Genomic DNA, 17,145 nt, shown 5'->3' on the forward strand with positions numbered 1-17,145 from the left:
CGAAGAGGTTAGTGCCAATGGAAGAAACCTCATTACATCAAATGCACAATGATATACTAAGATCATAATATTATGAGACAAAGGTAGTATTTTTTCGCAAATCACGAGCCTGCACTTGCAATAAAAACATGTATTCCCTGATGAGGCGTCCTTCTGCAAAATACTTGTAACAACAAAAATGTCCCCATCATTCAGAGTTCAGACACGACTCAAGTCACTCCCCTTCTCCAGCCAGCCTTGTCGCCGGCGAGCCCACAGGCATGCGTCATCGCCGTCGCCGTCGCCACTGTCGTTGCCGCCGAAGATGCCGGTCAGGGTGGTCGACAACGCCACACATTCCTTGCATCCCCTCAGGTTTTGCTGCCCCTCCCCCTCCCCCCATATCTGTGCTATCCATGCCACGCCTCGAGACTTCTCTGCCACCTGCGCCGGATCGATCGAGTGCATGTCGAATCCAGATTACTAGTATTAGGTTGGACCATTGAAAAAAAATCAGTTGGCAAAAAAATTCAGCCCTTGTCGAAATCACTGAATTTCACTGAAATTCATTGATTTCAGTTTTCAATTCGGTCAAATGACCTAAATTGCGATTTGAATTCCGCCTAAAAAACTACCGAAATTTGGCTGAAAACTGGCCGAAAAATGTGTGAGATTTCAATGAAATTTCACTGAAATTTCCGTGCAGAAGAACAAAACATTCATGGGAAGAAAAAACACCAAATAACCATCAAATAGCTTATGAATCGTACTTCATCGAGTAAATAAAATTAGAAGTTCAAGATAGTCCAGGATAACATCACTTCGGCAGTCCATAACAATTCATGCAAATATCACAAAAGGTGATGACAATATGACAAGATAAACAGAAAGCCAAAGTCACTTGTCTTGTCGCCTTTCTTGATTCTTGACACCCTCGACAAGTCACCCATGATTATCCTTACAACATGTCATCTAAACTACAAAACCAATGCCCAAGTCCAAGGATGCATGAGAGGATATTAATTCAATATTTATTGTGGTTACATCAGACTTCAGTATGTTAGGGTGTGTTTGGTTGCTGTCATGGGCTGGAATGTCACGGGTCGGACCCGTTCTTAGTACTCGTTCCTGCGTTTGGTTTACCAACTGGAACAGAACCCACTCATTCCACTCAGATCTGGAACGTGCTAGTACCAAGAAATAGACAGAATCACACGGAACGAGCCTTTCCTCTTGCGCAACTCGTCTCCTCCTTCCCCAGCTGCGCCGCTCGAGCTCCTCCTTCCCCAGCTGCACCGCCGGCCCCCTCCCTCTCTGCTGCCGCACTGCGCCGCCGGCCCTCTCCCTCCCTCTCTGCTGCGTCGCCACGCCGTCAGCCCCCTCCCTCTCTGCTGCCGCGCCACCCCGCCGCCCGCCTCCCTCTCTGCTGCCGCGCCGCGCCACGCCGCCGGCCCTCTCCCTTCCTCTCTGCTGCGTCGCCGCGCCGCCGGCCCCTCCCTCTCTGCTGTGTTGCCGCGCCGCGCCGCTGGCCCCCTCCCTCTCTGCTGCCGCGCCGCGCCGCCGACCCCCTCCCTATCTGCTGCCGCGCTGCGCCGCCGGCTCCCTCCCTCCCTCTCTGCTAATTCCTGCCATGTCTTGATCTGCAGGTAGAAGGTGAAGAAGGTGCTACTCCGGCGCAGCAACACAGCGAACCAAACAAAATGTTGCTGCAAATTGTGTTACATGTCAATACATATATTGTTGTGTTGTTTTTCTTCAAAATACAAACGAAATGCTGCTGAAATTTTGAACTTTTGTTATTTCATTTTTCATTCCATGCCTCCCAACCAAACACTCGAACGAAACCATCCCGTTCCACTTTTTTGCTCGTACCAAACACAGGAACGGAACCGACCCGTTCCTCTGAAATGAAACCATTCCATTCCATAACAGTTGGTTCTCCAACCAAACACACCCTTAGTTTGCTGAAACAAGGCCGCCTTTAAATATTTTGGCCCACCTGTCATAACATGTCAATGGTCAACCTGACGAGTGGACCCGAGCTCTCATAATAATGTTTAAAGTTAATCAACATAGTTATTATTGTAACATGTTAGTTTTTCAAAACAACAAACCAATTTTGTAGTAGCATTTTAATTTTATTTTTTAAAAAGTGATAGTTTTTCTTAGCCCTGACCCGTAATATGGTAGTTTTTTGCTATATACTTTAACAATGAAGGTTCTAAAAGAAATTCTAGGTTAGAATAGATCATTTTTTAACACAGGTTAGAATAGATCATGCTTCCTGTGTTGCCGCATCCGTCAATTTTGATTAGTATTTTCTCTACATACTTATTACATATTGGTATGGAAAGTGAGAACTAATTTTCCCAGAAACAAGATATTTTTTGAACGATCCTCTACAGCCATCGGATTGCCACCATGAGGGGAATCCTGGACAGTAATCATGATCTGGCCTATAGGTCACATTGCATCATCCAAACTAATCAACCTCCTTCGGGCGATTCAATCGTATAGAATAGATCCTCTTCAAGTACGGTCATAGAAAAAGATATTTAATACAAGTTTGTTACTAGAAGGTTTTTCTTTTTTACATCTATAAATTCCGAACTTTGGATTTTAAGCATGTCATCTTCAACATTATTTTACGGCAACTTTAGTTGACGTGAGGTGTGGCGGTTGTTAAAACCTGGCAACTTTTTCTGAATTCGCTTCTTGTCAAAAAATTATCATCTTTCTAAACCTCGCGTGAACTGAAGTTGCCATAAAAAACGTTTGGCTTGCCATGCTTAAAATCCAAACGTTCGGGATTTATTATTTTTATTTTTATTTGCATCAAAAACTTTTGATATATTCATCAACTGTCAAGGCAGTACAAAAAACACCAGAAGTAATAATTATATCTAGACTACCTAGCGACGATTACAATCGCTGAAGCAAGCCGAAGACGTGTTATCGTCATAGCCCCTCCTTCATCGAAGCTGACAAACCTTGTTGTAGTAGATAATCGGGAAAGTCGTCGTGCTAAGGCCTCAAAAGACGAGAACAACAACTGTCACCGATGAAAGAAAGCGTAGATCAGAGTGATCCAACTTGTAGAGACACAAACGTTGATGAACAAAGACCATAACCAAGCGGATCCACCGAAGACAAATGTCTACTAAATCTCATGAGATCCGATGGAGAAAAACCTTCATACACCCTCCAATGAAACTAAAAGCACCATCGAGATGGGCTAGGTAGGGAGAATCTTATTCCATCTTCAAGGAGCCATCACCGCCCCGTCTTTCTGAACATGACACAAAGCATAACAAAACTCAGAAAAACACCCACAAAGGAGCCTCCCGTCGACAAGGGTCGGGTTGCGAGCCATTGGATCGATACGAACGAACGGCCCAACGTGACACCATGATGCCCTTTGCAGCGGCGACTCTTATCATTTGCCACAACATTAGTCATGTTTCAATTTCGCTACAACATCAGGCATGTTGCAATCTCGATCGGGCACACAACTCGTCAAGTGCGAGGACGATGCCTACGACAACCTCGACATCGATGGTCTTGTGGCTTCCTCTGGCTGTAACAATTGCGCCTCGTGTGAGAGGATGGGGTGCATCATCTTCGCTGTGACGGGAAGGGTTGCACCATCCTTCTTCCTTGTCGGCTTGCCTCCTTTCATATTATAACCCGCCACCCACCAGCCGTCACGGTGCGAGCAACAACATCTCCAGGGCGAGGTGCGAAGGAGGAACAGTGCCTCATATGTGAGTGTGTGGATGGACATAGCTTCAGATGTGGAGAGAGGGGGCCCTAGGGAGAAGGGAAGGAGGAAATAAGTGGACAAGAGGTTTCTTCAAGAGAAAATGTTATGACACCGTGTGACCTGGTGCGTGACCCATGGAACACGTGGCATTCGTTGTAGGCGACTGAAACCTATGCACCGCGAGGCGTGTTGGGCTGGGGAGGTTGCAACATGGCCAGTTTTGCAATCATCTAACCTTTGCCAGCATTATAACATTGAGTGTCGTTCGATCAAACTCGTACCCGACGAGCGTGGAGATGTCCGACGTGCGCCGAGTTACCAATCAGTTGTTTTCTAGCATTTTCCTATATGTTATGTGTTAAATTATGTTTTGAATTTAAAAAAATGTTTTATTGATTATTCTTTTGCAAAATATACCCGGTTTTAGGGTTCATGGTGCATCATCTTTGCTGTGGCGGGAAGTGTTACACCACCCTTCATCCTTGTCGGCTTGCTTGCTTTCATCTCATTACTTACCACCCACCTTCCGTCACAGTGTGAGCAACAACATCTTCAAGCCGAGGTGCGAAGGAGGAAAAGTGTCTCATGTGTGAGTGTGTGGATGAAGAAAGCTTCATATGTGAACTTGTGAAGAGAGGGGACCCTAGGAAGAAGGAAAGGAGAAAACGAATGGACAAGAGGTTTCCTGAGGAGAAAATGATAGGACGCCGTGTGACACGGGGTGTAACCCATGAAACACATGACGTTCGTGGAAGGCGACTGCACCGCAAGGCGTGTTGGGTTCGGATGGTTGCAATTACAATCATCTAACTTTTGCTAGCACTATATCAAACACATATGAGACGGTGTGGAGATGGTCGATGTGCGCCGAGTTACCAGTCGGCTGTTTTCTAGTGTTTTCTTATATTTTGTGCATTAAATTATGATCTGGAATTAAAAAAACATTTTACAGATTATTCTTTTGCAAAATACTGGTGACAAAAGTGTCCCCAATCGTTCAGACACGACTCTAGGCACCAAAACGCCGCACTCCTTCTCGAAACATCCATCCAGCCTCGTCGCCGGCGACCTCACCCGCCGCCGCCGCAGCCGCAGAAGATGCCGGTCAGGGTGGTCGACACCGCCACCCCTTCCTCGCAGCCATCCTCAGGTTCCGCCCGCCCTTCCCCACCCTTGCACCCCCCCCCCCCCCCCTTCCATCTCTATGCTATCCACGCGCGCCCGCTTTGGCCCGTCGCGCGGCTCCCGGCTCTAGATCCGATCGGAGACTGCTCTGGCACCTTCGCCGGATCGATCCAGCGCGTGTAGAATCCAGATTACTCTTAGGTTTGACCGGATTGTGCGAGTAGTTTGGTATACTGTCGATTTTAGGATTCCTATGGCTCTGTATCCTTCTGACTGCGTAAGGTAGGCTGCTGTAATCCGGCCACACGTGCAACGCGTTATTGTGATCTGGAGGGTCCAGATGATTCCGTGAACCTGCTGCTCCAGTGCCAGCTGGGAGTACTGGGGATTCGGGGTACAACTGATTTTGGTTCTGACCTCTGAATTCCTTTTGATTCCGTGTCAGCTGTGTAAGGAAGATTCCTAGATAATCATGTGTTGCGTATGCTTGGCCGATTTTAATCATTCATGCGCGGTGAATGTGTGTTACGCCGTTCGAGACTGATAAAAAAGTCGCTGTCTTTGGAGAAAAGAAACTAGGGTTCTTGTCCTTCGAAGAACAGTTCGACCGTAAATTTGGTCCGCGCTTTTGCATTGGGGGTCTGAAATCAATTTTTGAAAAATTAACATGGTTATTGCTTTGTGGTCTTAGCTGTTTTTATGACGCTTTACTAGTTTGGCAGCTCATCATATAGCACTGATTGAAATTGTTGTTGCAGGTCAAGATGCAAATGCTGTGCAGCCGTCTCCTCCTAGCTGTTCACTCTTAACTGCTGGAAGAGTAAGTCTTTTTGATGCCATACTTGAATCTTCGATTGAGATGGAACAACTGAAGCTTGAATTATTTTGTATCAAAAGGATTGCCCGAAACAGCAGTTATCATGCAACATGACTGGTTTTTGTTACCACCGTGTTCTCCCATAAAGAAAATGTGAAATATATTACTTGCATTTGTACGGCAAGGGAAAACAGTGTCTGTGTTTGGGTATGATGTCAAGCTAGAGAGTCGTGTTGTTCCTCCATTTTTCTCTTTGCTATCCTCGAATAAAAGCTTCGGGGTGTTCATGTTACTGTGAATTGGCCTAATCTACTCGTATATTTCATCCAGTGTTTTGCAGGAACTCAGAATGTTTCAAGTTTACAAAAAGATGAAGCATGGAAAGTCAATGTTCGTATCCATGGTTGTGATATGGAACAGGGTTATTTATGTGGAACGATGGAGGCACTTAATGTTCCCTTAGCCGACACACCTGTAAGAATCTTGTTTCTTCTTCCACTTTGACTCCCTGACTTTATATGTTATATCTTTTCCTCGAGAAACATTTATGGACAGATCAAAACCAGTTTTTCCTTTTATAAATTACGGAATCTACTAGTTTCTTTTGTCTTATTATCATTACTAAATTTGCAATGTCAATGCGCATTTAGATGCATTAAATTAAATATTGGGCCAGCATAGAATTTTTAAAATGAACTAGAGGAATGTGCTGCTGCAGAGGCAGACTGATTTCTCTCAGGAAGAAGACCAGATGTGGAGGGCACCCTAGGCCTTTTTCGAAGAAGAAACAATAAACTTGGGTGCGGTATTCACCCCCGTGGGGGCTGTAGCCGACTCGCTCGGAGTACAAGGCAGTGCTTCTACCAATGAGTTAGCATTCAGTTCTCCGAGGCAATCTGATTTTTTTTATAGTTCTAGAAACAATTGCACTACTTAAGAAGAAAATCCAACGGGCAGAAAATCAAGTATTGGGGTTTTAAAGGAAAAATAAAGTACTTTGTGGATAATCGTTTCTAGATTTATAGTTGATGCATTTCCCTTACGGTCTATTTTTATTCATCAACTTCAACTTCGTTATTGGCTCTCTTTCTTTCCATAGGTGGTGACATTCTGGGAGGGGGAGATAGTAGATGCTAAAAATTATACTTTTTTTACTGGCAAGTGGGAGGCATCGTGAGTATTGTTTATGCCAATGCCATCATTTAACTTTTGTTCACACATATATGTCCCGGTGCAGGATAACATTCCAAACTTACTCTTGGAAACACAATTCTTGTTTTTGTTTTGCAGAGCAGAGGATGATGTAAGACACTGGTCCAAGTTCTCATCATTTACCCCTCTTCTGGTAATCAATTACTTAAATTGGTGTAGTCAGTCAACATGAATTTGCGAATGCGTTACTAATTTATTTTTGTTTTGCAGAGTCAGATTGAGGCAGATGGTGGCAAGTCTGTGGACCTTAGCAACTATCCCTTTATATTTATGGTACTATACCACCTGACATGTTCATATGTAGAAGCATCATCACATCTTGAAATGCTTAGCTGTTAAATTTATTAGCTTCCAATTTTCCGATGCTACTTGCAGAGATGGAAAGAGCAGTACTTTGTCAATGTGGGAGTGGACTGTGGGTTGACCATAGCTGGTTTCTATTACGTCTGCTTTTCTTGTAGCGATGGATCCATTAGTGGCTTTTATTACGACCCAAACAGCAGGTAATAAATAATTTGGCACAGTTTACACATTGCAAGCTTACCATGAAATTTCTTAATTAGGAAGTTGCTCCAAACATCTTTTCTTTTCTGTTTGTGTAGTCCATTTCAGAAGCTTGAATTGAAGTGCACCAACGAGAAACAATCTGGGTTCACCTTTTCTTCATATGAGCTGCAGTGACATGCATGACGCTATTAATTGAAGTGGCAGAGATTACACAGGGGAACTTTCGGCGCTTGCCAATATGAACAAATACTGTGTGTGTATTAAACCCGTAGTTCCTGATGTTCCTTTAAAATAGTTGAGATGTTATGTATGTACGGTTGTGCCAGTGAATGTTGCAAGACCAAACAATTATGTAACTTATCCTTTTGCAATCTCAGTATTTTGGGAAAAAGGTATCAATTTCTTTATTTTATTGGAAGTTCACCTGTGTTACTTTTGATAGGCATTATTTGTGCCTGTTTTTGCATAAGTTAACTGTAGAATTGAGCATTTGTTGGTTCAGTTATTGTCAGTTGAATCTGTAACAGAATCATAGTGCTGAGGTTTATCTGAAGAGGAACTTGATCAACATTGTAGTCATTTACTTTACTCTCCTGTACAAAGGTAAAGAAACCTCCTTTGGTTTCATTTTGCAACACAGAAGATGTTTGTACTGCCGATTCTACGAACAAAGTATACTCGGGGCATGCTCTTTGTCCTCGCCTCCAGCATCTATATACTGTAAGGTGAATAACTCTCTACTGATGCCGTGTCACTGTGTTCATCTCTTGCTTCAAGCAGTAGTTAACCCTCTGATTAGTAGAACTCTTCTGCATCTGCATGGCATAAGTTTCCAGTTAGCTAATAGAATGCTCTGTAAAATATTTTTGCAGATAGGACTGGCCTTGCACACTAGTGGCTTACCTTCGGCAGCACAAGGATGTGTAGACAGCGGAACCGGAGGTAATTTTTCTCTCCCTTCTTGCAGGAACCAAGAAGAAATTTTCTTTGCCTTCTGCATCAAAGGCCTTTCAACATTCTCACTCCAGGCGTCTAACAGATTTAGGACAGCCTCAGTGATGACTTCCGCAAGTGCTTCGTCATCTGGACTAGGCTCCAGCTTGAACAGAAGGTATCTATTAACTGATACTAATTTCTCTACCATGTGCCTTTTGTCTATATTGTATGCTACCATTGTATCTTGGATTATAGAGACCATCTTGAGGGCAGCCTGGTATACTGTAGCATATGCCTTTCTGAATATTTCGGTTGTCGCTTCAGGGCATTCCTTGTCGCTCCAGCCTTTATTTTTGATTTCTGGCCCGCATTCTAGTATCGGTGCAAATGTCACAGTCTTCTGCTTGGATGTTTTGACCCGCAGCTTCTTCGATTCCATCAGCATTTCATTGGCTTCCTTCATTTCTGACTCGAACCTGCTGCTGACCTTGAAGAATGGTTGTTCCTGGCAAGCAGTGGGGCTCGGGGCTGGCGTGTTCTGCCTTGATGATGCTTCCACGTAGACCTCAGATTCGTACTCTGGCTCAGCAACTGCAGTTCACATGGACATAAAAATTTATCGTGTTTCATCGCAACTGAACTATAAAGAATTGGTGTCTTTGCTGAATTGAACTGGAGATAGTTAGACAGGTGGTGTTTCATTTGAACTTAACATACATGAATGTGGATGTAGTGCCGTGCTTGGGGTTCCAAGGCGCTCATCGTATTGTCCCCCCCTGCCGTAGCCGTCATCTGAGCTGGGCCCGATACGTGGTGTCCACATTATCATCTCATCGTGCGAGGAATGCTTCTTTTTGTGATGCAGCAGATGCATCCATTTTTTAGCCTTGCTCTTTACCTTGCCCAGCACTGGCTTCTTCTGGCTCCCTCCTGGGGTCTTTGGCGACCCCGTGGGGCTCACCGGTGGCGCCCGCGGTGAAGGACTCACCTGTAGGGCCCTCAGTGAAGGGCTTACCAGTGGCGTCCGTGGTGAAGCGCTCACCAGCGGTGTCCGTGGTGAGGGGCTCACCAGCGGCGTCCGTGGTGATGAGCTCACCAATGGTGAAGGCGAATATCGTTGTTGCTCCTCCCATTCATCATATGGAGTTTGGCCTGCAAACCAACGGTCACCCAAGGTTAAGCTATGGGCAATTTTCTATTCTCAACAGGGTGAGCGTTCAAACATCTTTGCAGGTAAGAGAGTGGCAAAACATTGATGAAGCCATGCAACACCTTGTGGAATCGGGAACATGTACTTGGGGCAAGATGGAATCCTGACAAAAATCAGAATCGAAACCAACAAATCTCTTACCATGTTGGGCGACGATGGGGTCGCCTCGCTTGCTGCTGATCCCGCGCTTCAATTTTCTGAGCCCGTTCATGTCTGTGCAGGAAACGGAAGTGAATCTGGAAACCGAAATTCGGGAGGAGCTGGAGCCTGCTTTTTCAGGGGGATGATGCTGTGCTGGTAAAAGGCAAGCAAAAACAGGTTCTGCTGGACCTATATCCTAAAGTTGGTAAAGCTGAGTCTGCCATTCCGTTTTGGAGTTATAGCGGCGACAGGGGTGGATTCTAGGAGGGCAGCGGCCCGTGCTATTTTTGGGGTGGTGTTTGGTGGTCAAGAGACCCCCAAAACTCTGTTTTTCCATATGTTCCATGAGATCATTGCTTTACTTCTCGCTCACTCTATTGCCTTTCTTGCTCCTCCCAGTGGCTAGACTCTCGCCTTCATAAAACCGTGGTTCTGAAATAAATCATGTTAAAAAACTATGGACAGAAAATAATTATGTTTGTTGTCCTGTGTTTGGAGCCCAAAGACTACCAGATGAATGAATTAATGGACAAAGACTACAAATGGAATAGTCGGGGCCAAACCATTTCATACGAACGGGTGGTCAAAATCCATGTTCATATATATAGTCACACTTGGTGCGACCGTTTGCTTGCTTGGCGATATGGTATCTATGAGGGCTGTTGAGCTTGTTTTGTGGACTCTATGTGTGAGGTTGATGTGCTCGTCTGTCTGAGGCAGCTCAAAGTGGGCTGTTGAGCTTGTTTTGTGGACTCTATGTGTGAGGTTGATGTGCTCGTCTGTCTGAGGCAGCTCAAAGTCCTACCAAATTGTGCCGTTTTCAGACTTTGTTTTTCTTGTTACCGTTGACAGTGGGCGTGGCTCCCTGTGTTTTCTTGTTAACGATTGCTGCTATTTAAGAAAAATGAAGGAAGCAAGTTCATAGAAGCAAAAAGAAGTTCAAGTACTGAATGTGTAATTCTGGCAATTTAACACGAAGTGTTCCTGAAAACTACTGCGAATTGGCACTGAATACTGTTGCATTTCAAATTTCAGATTTTATATCCATCTGTTTTTGCCGGAGCATGAAGCCATGAACTAACGTTACATGGATGTTTGCAGTTCCATAATGCAAAGTATATATATATAAGCGACTCCATTGCACTCTAATGATTTGTGTTAGCTACAAACTTTGGTTCGTTGGCTCACGTCATATATTTTCAGAATACAAATGAAATGTGCATAAGGGGTTCGTTGGCCTCTTTGATGAATACGGGTGCTGGCTTCATTTTTTATGTTCTTTGTATAAGGGGCTTGTGGAACTTGGTGCCCGATGAAGTTGAAGCGCACCTCCACACAAATTGACATGAACATGAACATAACTCGACCTGCAGTGGCATGAACAATTGATACAAGATATTTTTTATCCTGTGGATGTAACTAGAATTTTGCAAATGCCCCTAAATTTCCAAGCCTTTGATGATTTCATTGCATGGCATTTGACAAAGCACGGGAGATTTACGGTTAAGAGTGCATATCATGAACAATGGTCGCATAAGTATAGAGGTCAATATCATCCAAATTCATCATCAACTAGTAAGATGCAAGCAGCGATTTGGAAGGAGTTATGGGAGCTTCAAGTGCCACGGAAAATTCAAATCTTTTGTTGGCGGGCATTGAGAGGAATCATCCCGTTGAAATCCATTCTCGCTAATAGACATATACCTGTCGATGGTGCATGCCCAATGTGTCACAGGGGGGCTAAAGATTTGTGTCAGGCTCTATGGGCCGGTCTGGGTCTGTCAGATTGTATTGACTTCGCTGTACAAGTGGATAGATCGGGATCGGCAATTCTGGAATTTCTGTTGCTGGAGTCGGACCAACCTTTGCTAATGATGCCAAACTTGAAGAAAAAAGGAGGTGATTGCGACTGGATGCTGATATCTCTGGTGGCTACGTTGTCGACACACTCATCATGACTCTGTTCCTCCTAACTTCAGGTGGCATGCATCTATCCTGGCAATAGTGAAAACTTATACAAATTCTATGATGCAGAAAAGAGCACCGATGGAGCATAGGTGGAAGAGACCGGAGCCAAGATTCATAAAGCTTAATGTTGATGCCTCATTCCATGCGGATGAGGGGGCAGGTTCTGTTGCAGGTGTACTACGAGATGAGAGAGGAAATTTCATTGCAGGGTTTTGTAAATTTATACCATTGGCAGCAGATGTTGTGACTATTGAAGCAATGGCAATGCGAGATGGATTATTTTTGGCGAACTCCTTGGGTTTCAACAGAGTAGAATCGGAACCAGACTCGTTGAGCGTCATCAGTTGCTGTCGAGGACAAGATCAATGGTGGGATGCAGTTGCAGCGGTCTTCGCCGAGTGCATAGATTTGTCTACGTCGATAGGAAAGGCCATCTTTTCTCATTATTTTCGTGAAGCAAATTAATTCAGTTGCTCATGAGCTAGCAAAATTTAGTTTTTGTAATAAACGTGACGACAGTTGGACTAACGAACCTCCTGAATTCTTAGTTAGCCAATTGATGAACGATGTAACTATTGTTTGAGTTTAATAAAGCTAGCCATGATGGCCTTTCCCCCCAAAAAAGACTCGATCTGCATATGAGTTTGTTGAGATGCTTTCGCAGCCACGATCTTTGACAAACACCATCTCAGACCGGCTGGTCTAGTCACCCTTCGACTCGCCTATTTTGATTACACACTTACGCATGATTGATTGAAACACCTAATTCTCTGTTAATTACAAGTCTAACTATAACACAACTCAGAAACAAATATTCAACACAATTACGTTACAGTTTCAACACAGTTACCTCATAGTTGAAAAAAAAATCAACATGGCAATCTAATATCATTTTGGCAAAGATATGATAACTAAGATCGTTCATGCGTAGAACTATACATGAAAACATAACAATCTAAGATCATTTTAGTAAAGAAAGGGAAATTCATGTTTGAGTCAAATGCAAAACCGGTTTGCCTTAAGCAAAAAGAATAGTACCAACACATATTTTTCTCAATACAGACCTATATTTAGGTGCGCACACGCTAAGGAGAGTTCTTGATGCTCGGGAGGGGGCATGCAACAACCACTCCACATGGTCCACTTCTCTCGCTTCAATAACGTAACTGCATAATCAAGGAATATATGATAATTAATTTATTTGAAGATCCTGAAATTAGTGATGAGATAATTCCATAGATGATTGAGGTGAACCCACGGATATCCCAATTGATACATACAATCTGTGTGCTATCAATTATGAGATTAATTAGTGGCAGTTAACCTGACGTGAGTTTTGTATGTTTTATATAGTATCTATCAAAATTAAAAGTATATACGGTAATAATCTTCAGATTAATTAGTAGACATGCATTATGTGGGATATTTATAGCTATACCTTGTTTTTCGGGACTATACGCAAAAAAGACTATTGTATTATTATTGAAGTAAAAGAAAAACAAACCACCGAATTATCCAAATAGTCTAAATTATCTTTAGCTTCAATCTTTGTGGGCTCTAATTAAAGCCATAACGATTTAGAGATGAAAGGATATTAAAATATGTGGGAACATATGCGGTAAACGTGTTTGTATCCGAAACAAATACGTTAAAAGGATAAGTCGGGCAGGAATATGCGTTTGGCAGGGTCTACTCATCTATTTTGGATACACATTATTGATTGAAACACCTAATTCTTCGCCAAACAAGTCCTACTGTAGCACAACTCAAACACAAGTTTTCAATACAATTACAACACCTTTCAAAATTAACATGACAGTCTAGGATGATTTTGGCAAAGATATGATAACTAATATATTTAATGGGTAAAACTGTCCAACAAAATATGACAATCTAAGATTATTTTGGTCAACAAAAGGAAATTCTTGATTGAGTCAAATAATACAAAATCATGATGCCTTGAGCAAAAACAAAATGCACCAATACATTATTTTTCCCAATACGGATCTATATTTAGGTGCACACATGCTCCTTTCTTCTTTAAACGTACAAGATAGCTCTCGCTCATGGATGAAATTCATTGGCAGTTGGAAGAGGACATTTGGGGTTGCAACGAGGACAATTACTGAGGCACTCCTCCCTTGTGGAGAAACATGGGGGGTCGTCCTGTTGACCCTTGTTGAAGCAGCAGTAGCAAGCTTTATAATTTGTTGTTGAAATACATGTTCTCAAGACACAAAACTTTAAATCAATCTTGCTCTCAGTGATAACACTAACACTTGTCTTTGTATGATAATCTAGATAGCTCTTTCTCCCAGCCTCGAGACGACCTGTTGCATGCATATCTCATTATATAAGCATTAGTTTTCTATTTATAGAAAATGATAAGTGCTTTGATTTGTCTTGCTGAAAACACAAAGGCAATGACAACAATAAAATAATAGAGGATGAAGACGTGTATGCTTACACTCTGAAACCCAACAAATGAACAAGATAATGGCCATAATATACACCAAACGGTTCCCCATCATATTGTTTTTTCACTGCTTGACTATTCAGCCTGGCTCCAGAAAAACACAATGACCAATGGGCATGTGTGACTTCTCTCGTTTCAATATATAGGAGTATGTTGAACATACGTGCATGATCGAGGAATATATGGTAACTCATTTATTTGGAGATCATGCAATTAGTGATGAGATATTATCATAAATATATATTATTTGAGCTGAACCGATCAATATCCCTATTGATGCATACAATCCACTATATATCAATTGCAACACACACACACACACACACAGACACACACACACATATATATATAGGGTCGCGCTATTCGTCACCCTGGGTGAGGAATAGTTATTCTTCACCCCTCTCTATTTTATCATCAATGCACCGTAGTTTTACATTCCGTAAATTTTATCTTATTTTATACATCAAAAAAGATCGTAAGAAAAATTTATAATCACCGTAAAAAATATTTTTGCTACGTAAAATTACGAATGTAAAAAATAGTGAAAACTATACATAAAATGCAATTTTTCTGATTTTATGGCCTATATTTTTGTTTTCTTATGCCAAAATTTGCACAGTGGATCATAACTATTTGTATTAGAAATGTAATTTATTGATGAAACAATCGTAAGATTACCCGGATGAAGAATAACTTATTTTGCACCCTGGATGATGAATATATATATATATATATATATATATATATATATATATATATATATATATATATGAGAGAGAGAGAGAGAGAGAGAACTAATGTGTATTTGTGTGTGTAGCTATACATAATAATGCGTATTCATCTCTAAATATTTATATTTAAATAGCAAACTGATGCTATTTGTGTGTGTAGCTATACATAATAATAATATATATATTGTTTGGGGGGGGGGGTGCTATATGCAAAAGTCTATTATATTTTCTGAGGAATAAAAGTCTATTATTTAGTACTATATTATTAAAATAAGAGGCAAATAAGCCACGGAATTTATACAAATAGATTAAATTTTCTCTACCACTAAATCTTTGTGGGCCCTAATTAGAGTGATGTCTATTTAGAGATGAAAGGTTATTAAAATATCAAAAACATTATGCGGCCCTCCATAGATGAACTGCTCATTACAAGAGAAAGACGACCTAAACTTTGATTAAGAATTTCCCAGTGAGGTTCCTGAGCCGGAATTCATGGCAATCTGTTGTGTGCATACCACACGACCGTTTTTCAGACATTCCTTCTATAGTTTGTTGAGGATGACATGCAACCTAGCGCAAGGGGTTAACTTCTGACCAGTGGGAAGCAATCTGTTTGTTCCACTCCCTCCATTTGCTTATACAAGGTCACTATGAAATATAAATTTTGCATCTATACAAGGCCAACAATAATCGAGGCAAGCATTAATGATTTCCCTCTTGACCACACCTATCTAGTAGAGCATGGTAAATTGGTGATGCAAAGATGAACCATACGATATATGCAATGGGGTGATCTGTTACTTGCGCCTATGATAGTGCTGCCTTTCCACAGGGGAGGGAACCCGCAAGGTGGGCGCCGAGGAGGGTGAGGTAGAGACTAGTGGAACGAAAACCTTTGATGGAACAGATGTGGATTTGCATGACACGACATCATACCCTTTTAAACCTACTAAGGAGATGGATATTGATAGGATCAAGGCAGGTAGAAAAATACTTGCTCTTGAGAAATGGGTACATAGTGCGTGTCTGCCTGAATTTCAGGTAGAGAAGAAGGGGACTGAAAAAACAAGAATAAAAAAATAATGTGTCAAGAGTGGGATTTGAACCCACGCCCTTTCGGACCAGTACCTGAAACTGGCGCCTTAGACCAACTCGGCCATCTTGACGTTGGTTTACTATACGAACTATTTAGTAAAATCTCATCCAAATAAGCTTGATGAAAATTTATGTGCTAGTACTATAATGCGAGTCTTACCCGCGTTAGAAGGATTACACGATACTGGTGCATTTGTACTGCTTTTGGAAACTGGATGATACTGGTGCATTTCTAGACACTGACAAATCGCTTGTGCTTCAAATACATGCATTTGTACACAGACAATTCTTTGTTGACAGACTGACTGCTGATTTGCTTGGAGCGATAAATTTATGTTGCCAGCATACTGGATTGTGGATGTCATTTCTCATATCTTTGAAACTTTTGAGAAACCATGTAATATGCTGAAAATGGCTATTATTGTAGAACACAAGGATTTTACATTTTATATTTATCTTATACAGCGCGGCCTCGTCGCTGGCCTTCACCATGGCGACTGTGAGAGCGACTACTGGTGCCCATGGCAAGCTCTACTGCTTGATTATCTAATGGCTGCCACATACACCAACCGGCTCCCCATCATATCGATTTTCTACTGCTTGATTATTTAGCCTTGCTTTTACGCATTTAGCATCACAAGTGAGGCACGGCACGACCACTCGATATGGCCACTTCTCTCGTTTCAATATACGTATAAGAGTATATGTAACTGCATAATCGAGGAATATATGGTAACTAATTAATACATGAATCTTGCTTATTAGTGGTGAGATAATTACATAGATGATGGAGGTGATCCGATTGATATCTCTATTGATGAATATATACAATCCACTATATATGAACTGTGAGATTTTAAACATTTGTTAATAATTACCAAATTAATTTCCAGACATGTACTAGCGTTCCTCTTTACCCTATAACAGGGCTAGGGGTTTTCCCTTTTCTTGTGGTGACTCTCTCCTCCATGAGTATTTACGACCAGATTGTCACCCCCTAGTGATCTTGATGCCCCAAAGTGCGTGTTGTGGGTTGGCTAGGCTTTCTAGGAAATAAGGGAGCATTTCTGATGAAGAAAGGTGAGGCGAGCGGGTACAAGGATCCGGCGGAGAAGCTGCTTGATCGGCTACATCTTCATGCGGAGGAAGATCAAGAGTTCGTATGGGAAGAGGAGGTCACGAGGC

The 17,145-nt window shown here is 42.2% G+C and overlaps 2 protein-coding genes and 1 non-coding gene across 3 annotated transcripts; 1 reads left to right on the forward strand and 2 right to left on the reverse strand.

Annotated features, from left to right (window-relative positions):
• The first annotated feature begins 4,728 nt into the window (after window positions 1-4,728).
• Window positions 4,729-7,821, forward strand: LOC123442641 (glucose-induced degradation protein 4 homolog). Its single transcript, XM_045118747.1, has 8 exons — window positions 4,729-4,892; window positions 5,626-5,687; window positions 6,015-6,158; window positions 6,784-6,857; window positions 6,975-7,029; window positions 7,107-7,169; window positions 7,272-7,399; window positions 7,499-7,821. The coding sequence occupies exons 1-8, from the start codon at window positions 4,841-4,843 to the stop codon at window positions 7,575-7,577; spliced, it is 657 nt and encodes a 218-aa protein (XP_044974682.1). The 5' UTR covers window positions 4,729-4,840; the 3' UTR covers window positions 7,578-7,821.
• A 142-nt stretch (window positions 7,822-7,963) lies between these two features.
• On the reverse strand, window positions 7,964-10,196 carry LOC123442640. Its single transcript, XM_045118746.1, has 3 exons — window positions 9,057-10,196; window positions 8,307-8,930; window positions 7,964-8,218 (listed from the first exon to the last, which is right to left on the reverse strand). The coding sequence occupies exons 1-3, from the start codon at window positions 9,211-9,213 to the stop codon at window positions 8,199-8,201; spliced, it is 801 nt and encodes a 266-aa protein (XP_044974681.1). The 5' UTR covers window positions 9,214-10,196; the 3' UTR covers window positions 7,964-8,198.
• A 5,754-nt stretch (window positions 10,197-15,950) lies between these two features.
• On the reverse strand, window positions 15,951-16,031 carry TRNAL-CAG. The gene has a single exon. It is a non-coding gene; the product is annotated as a tRNA-Leu (tRNA).
• Between the last annotated feature and the right edge of the window lie 1,114 nt (window positions 16,032-17,145).

This window comes from Hordeum vulgare, chromosome 3H, assembly GCF_904849725.1.
Source record: "Hordeum vulgare subsp. vulgare chromosome 3H, MorexV3_pseudomolecules_assembly, whole genome shotgun sequence".
NCBI classification, from domain to species: Eukaryota; Viridiplantae; Streptophyta; class Magnoliopsida; order Poales; family Poaceae; genus Hordeum; species Hordeum vulgare.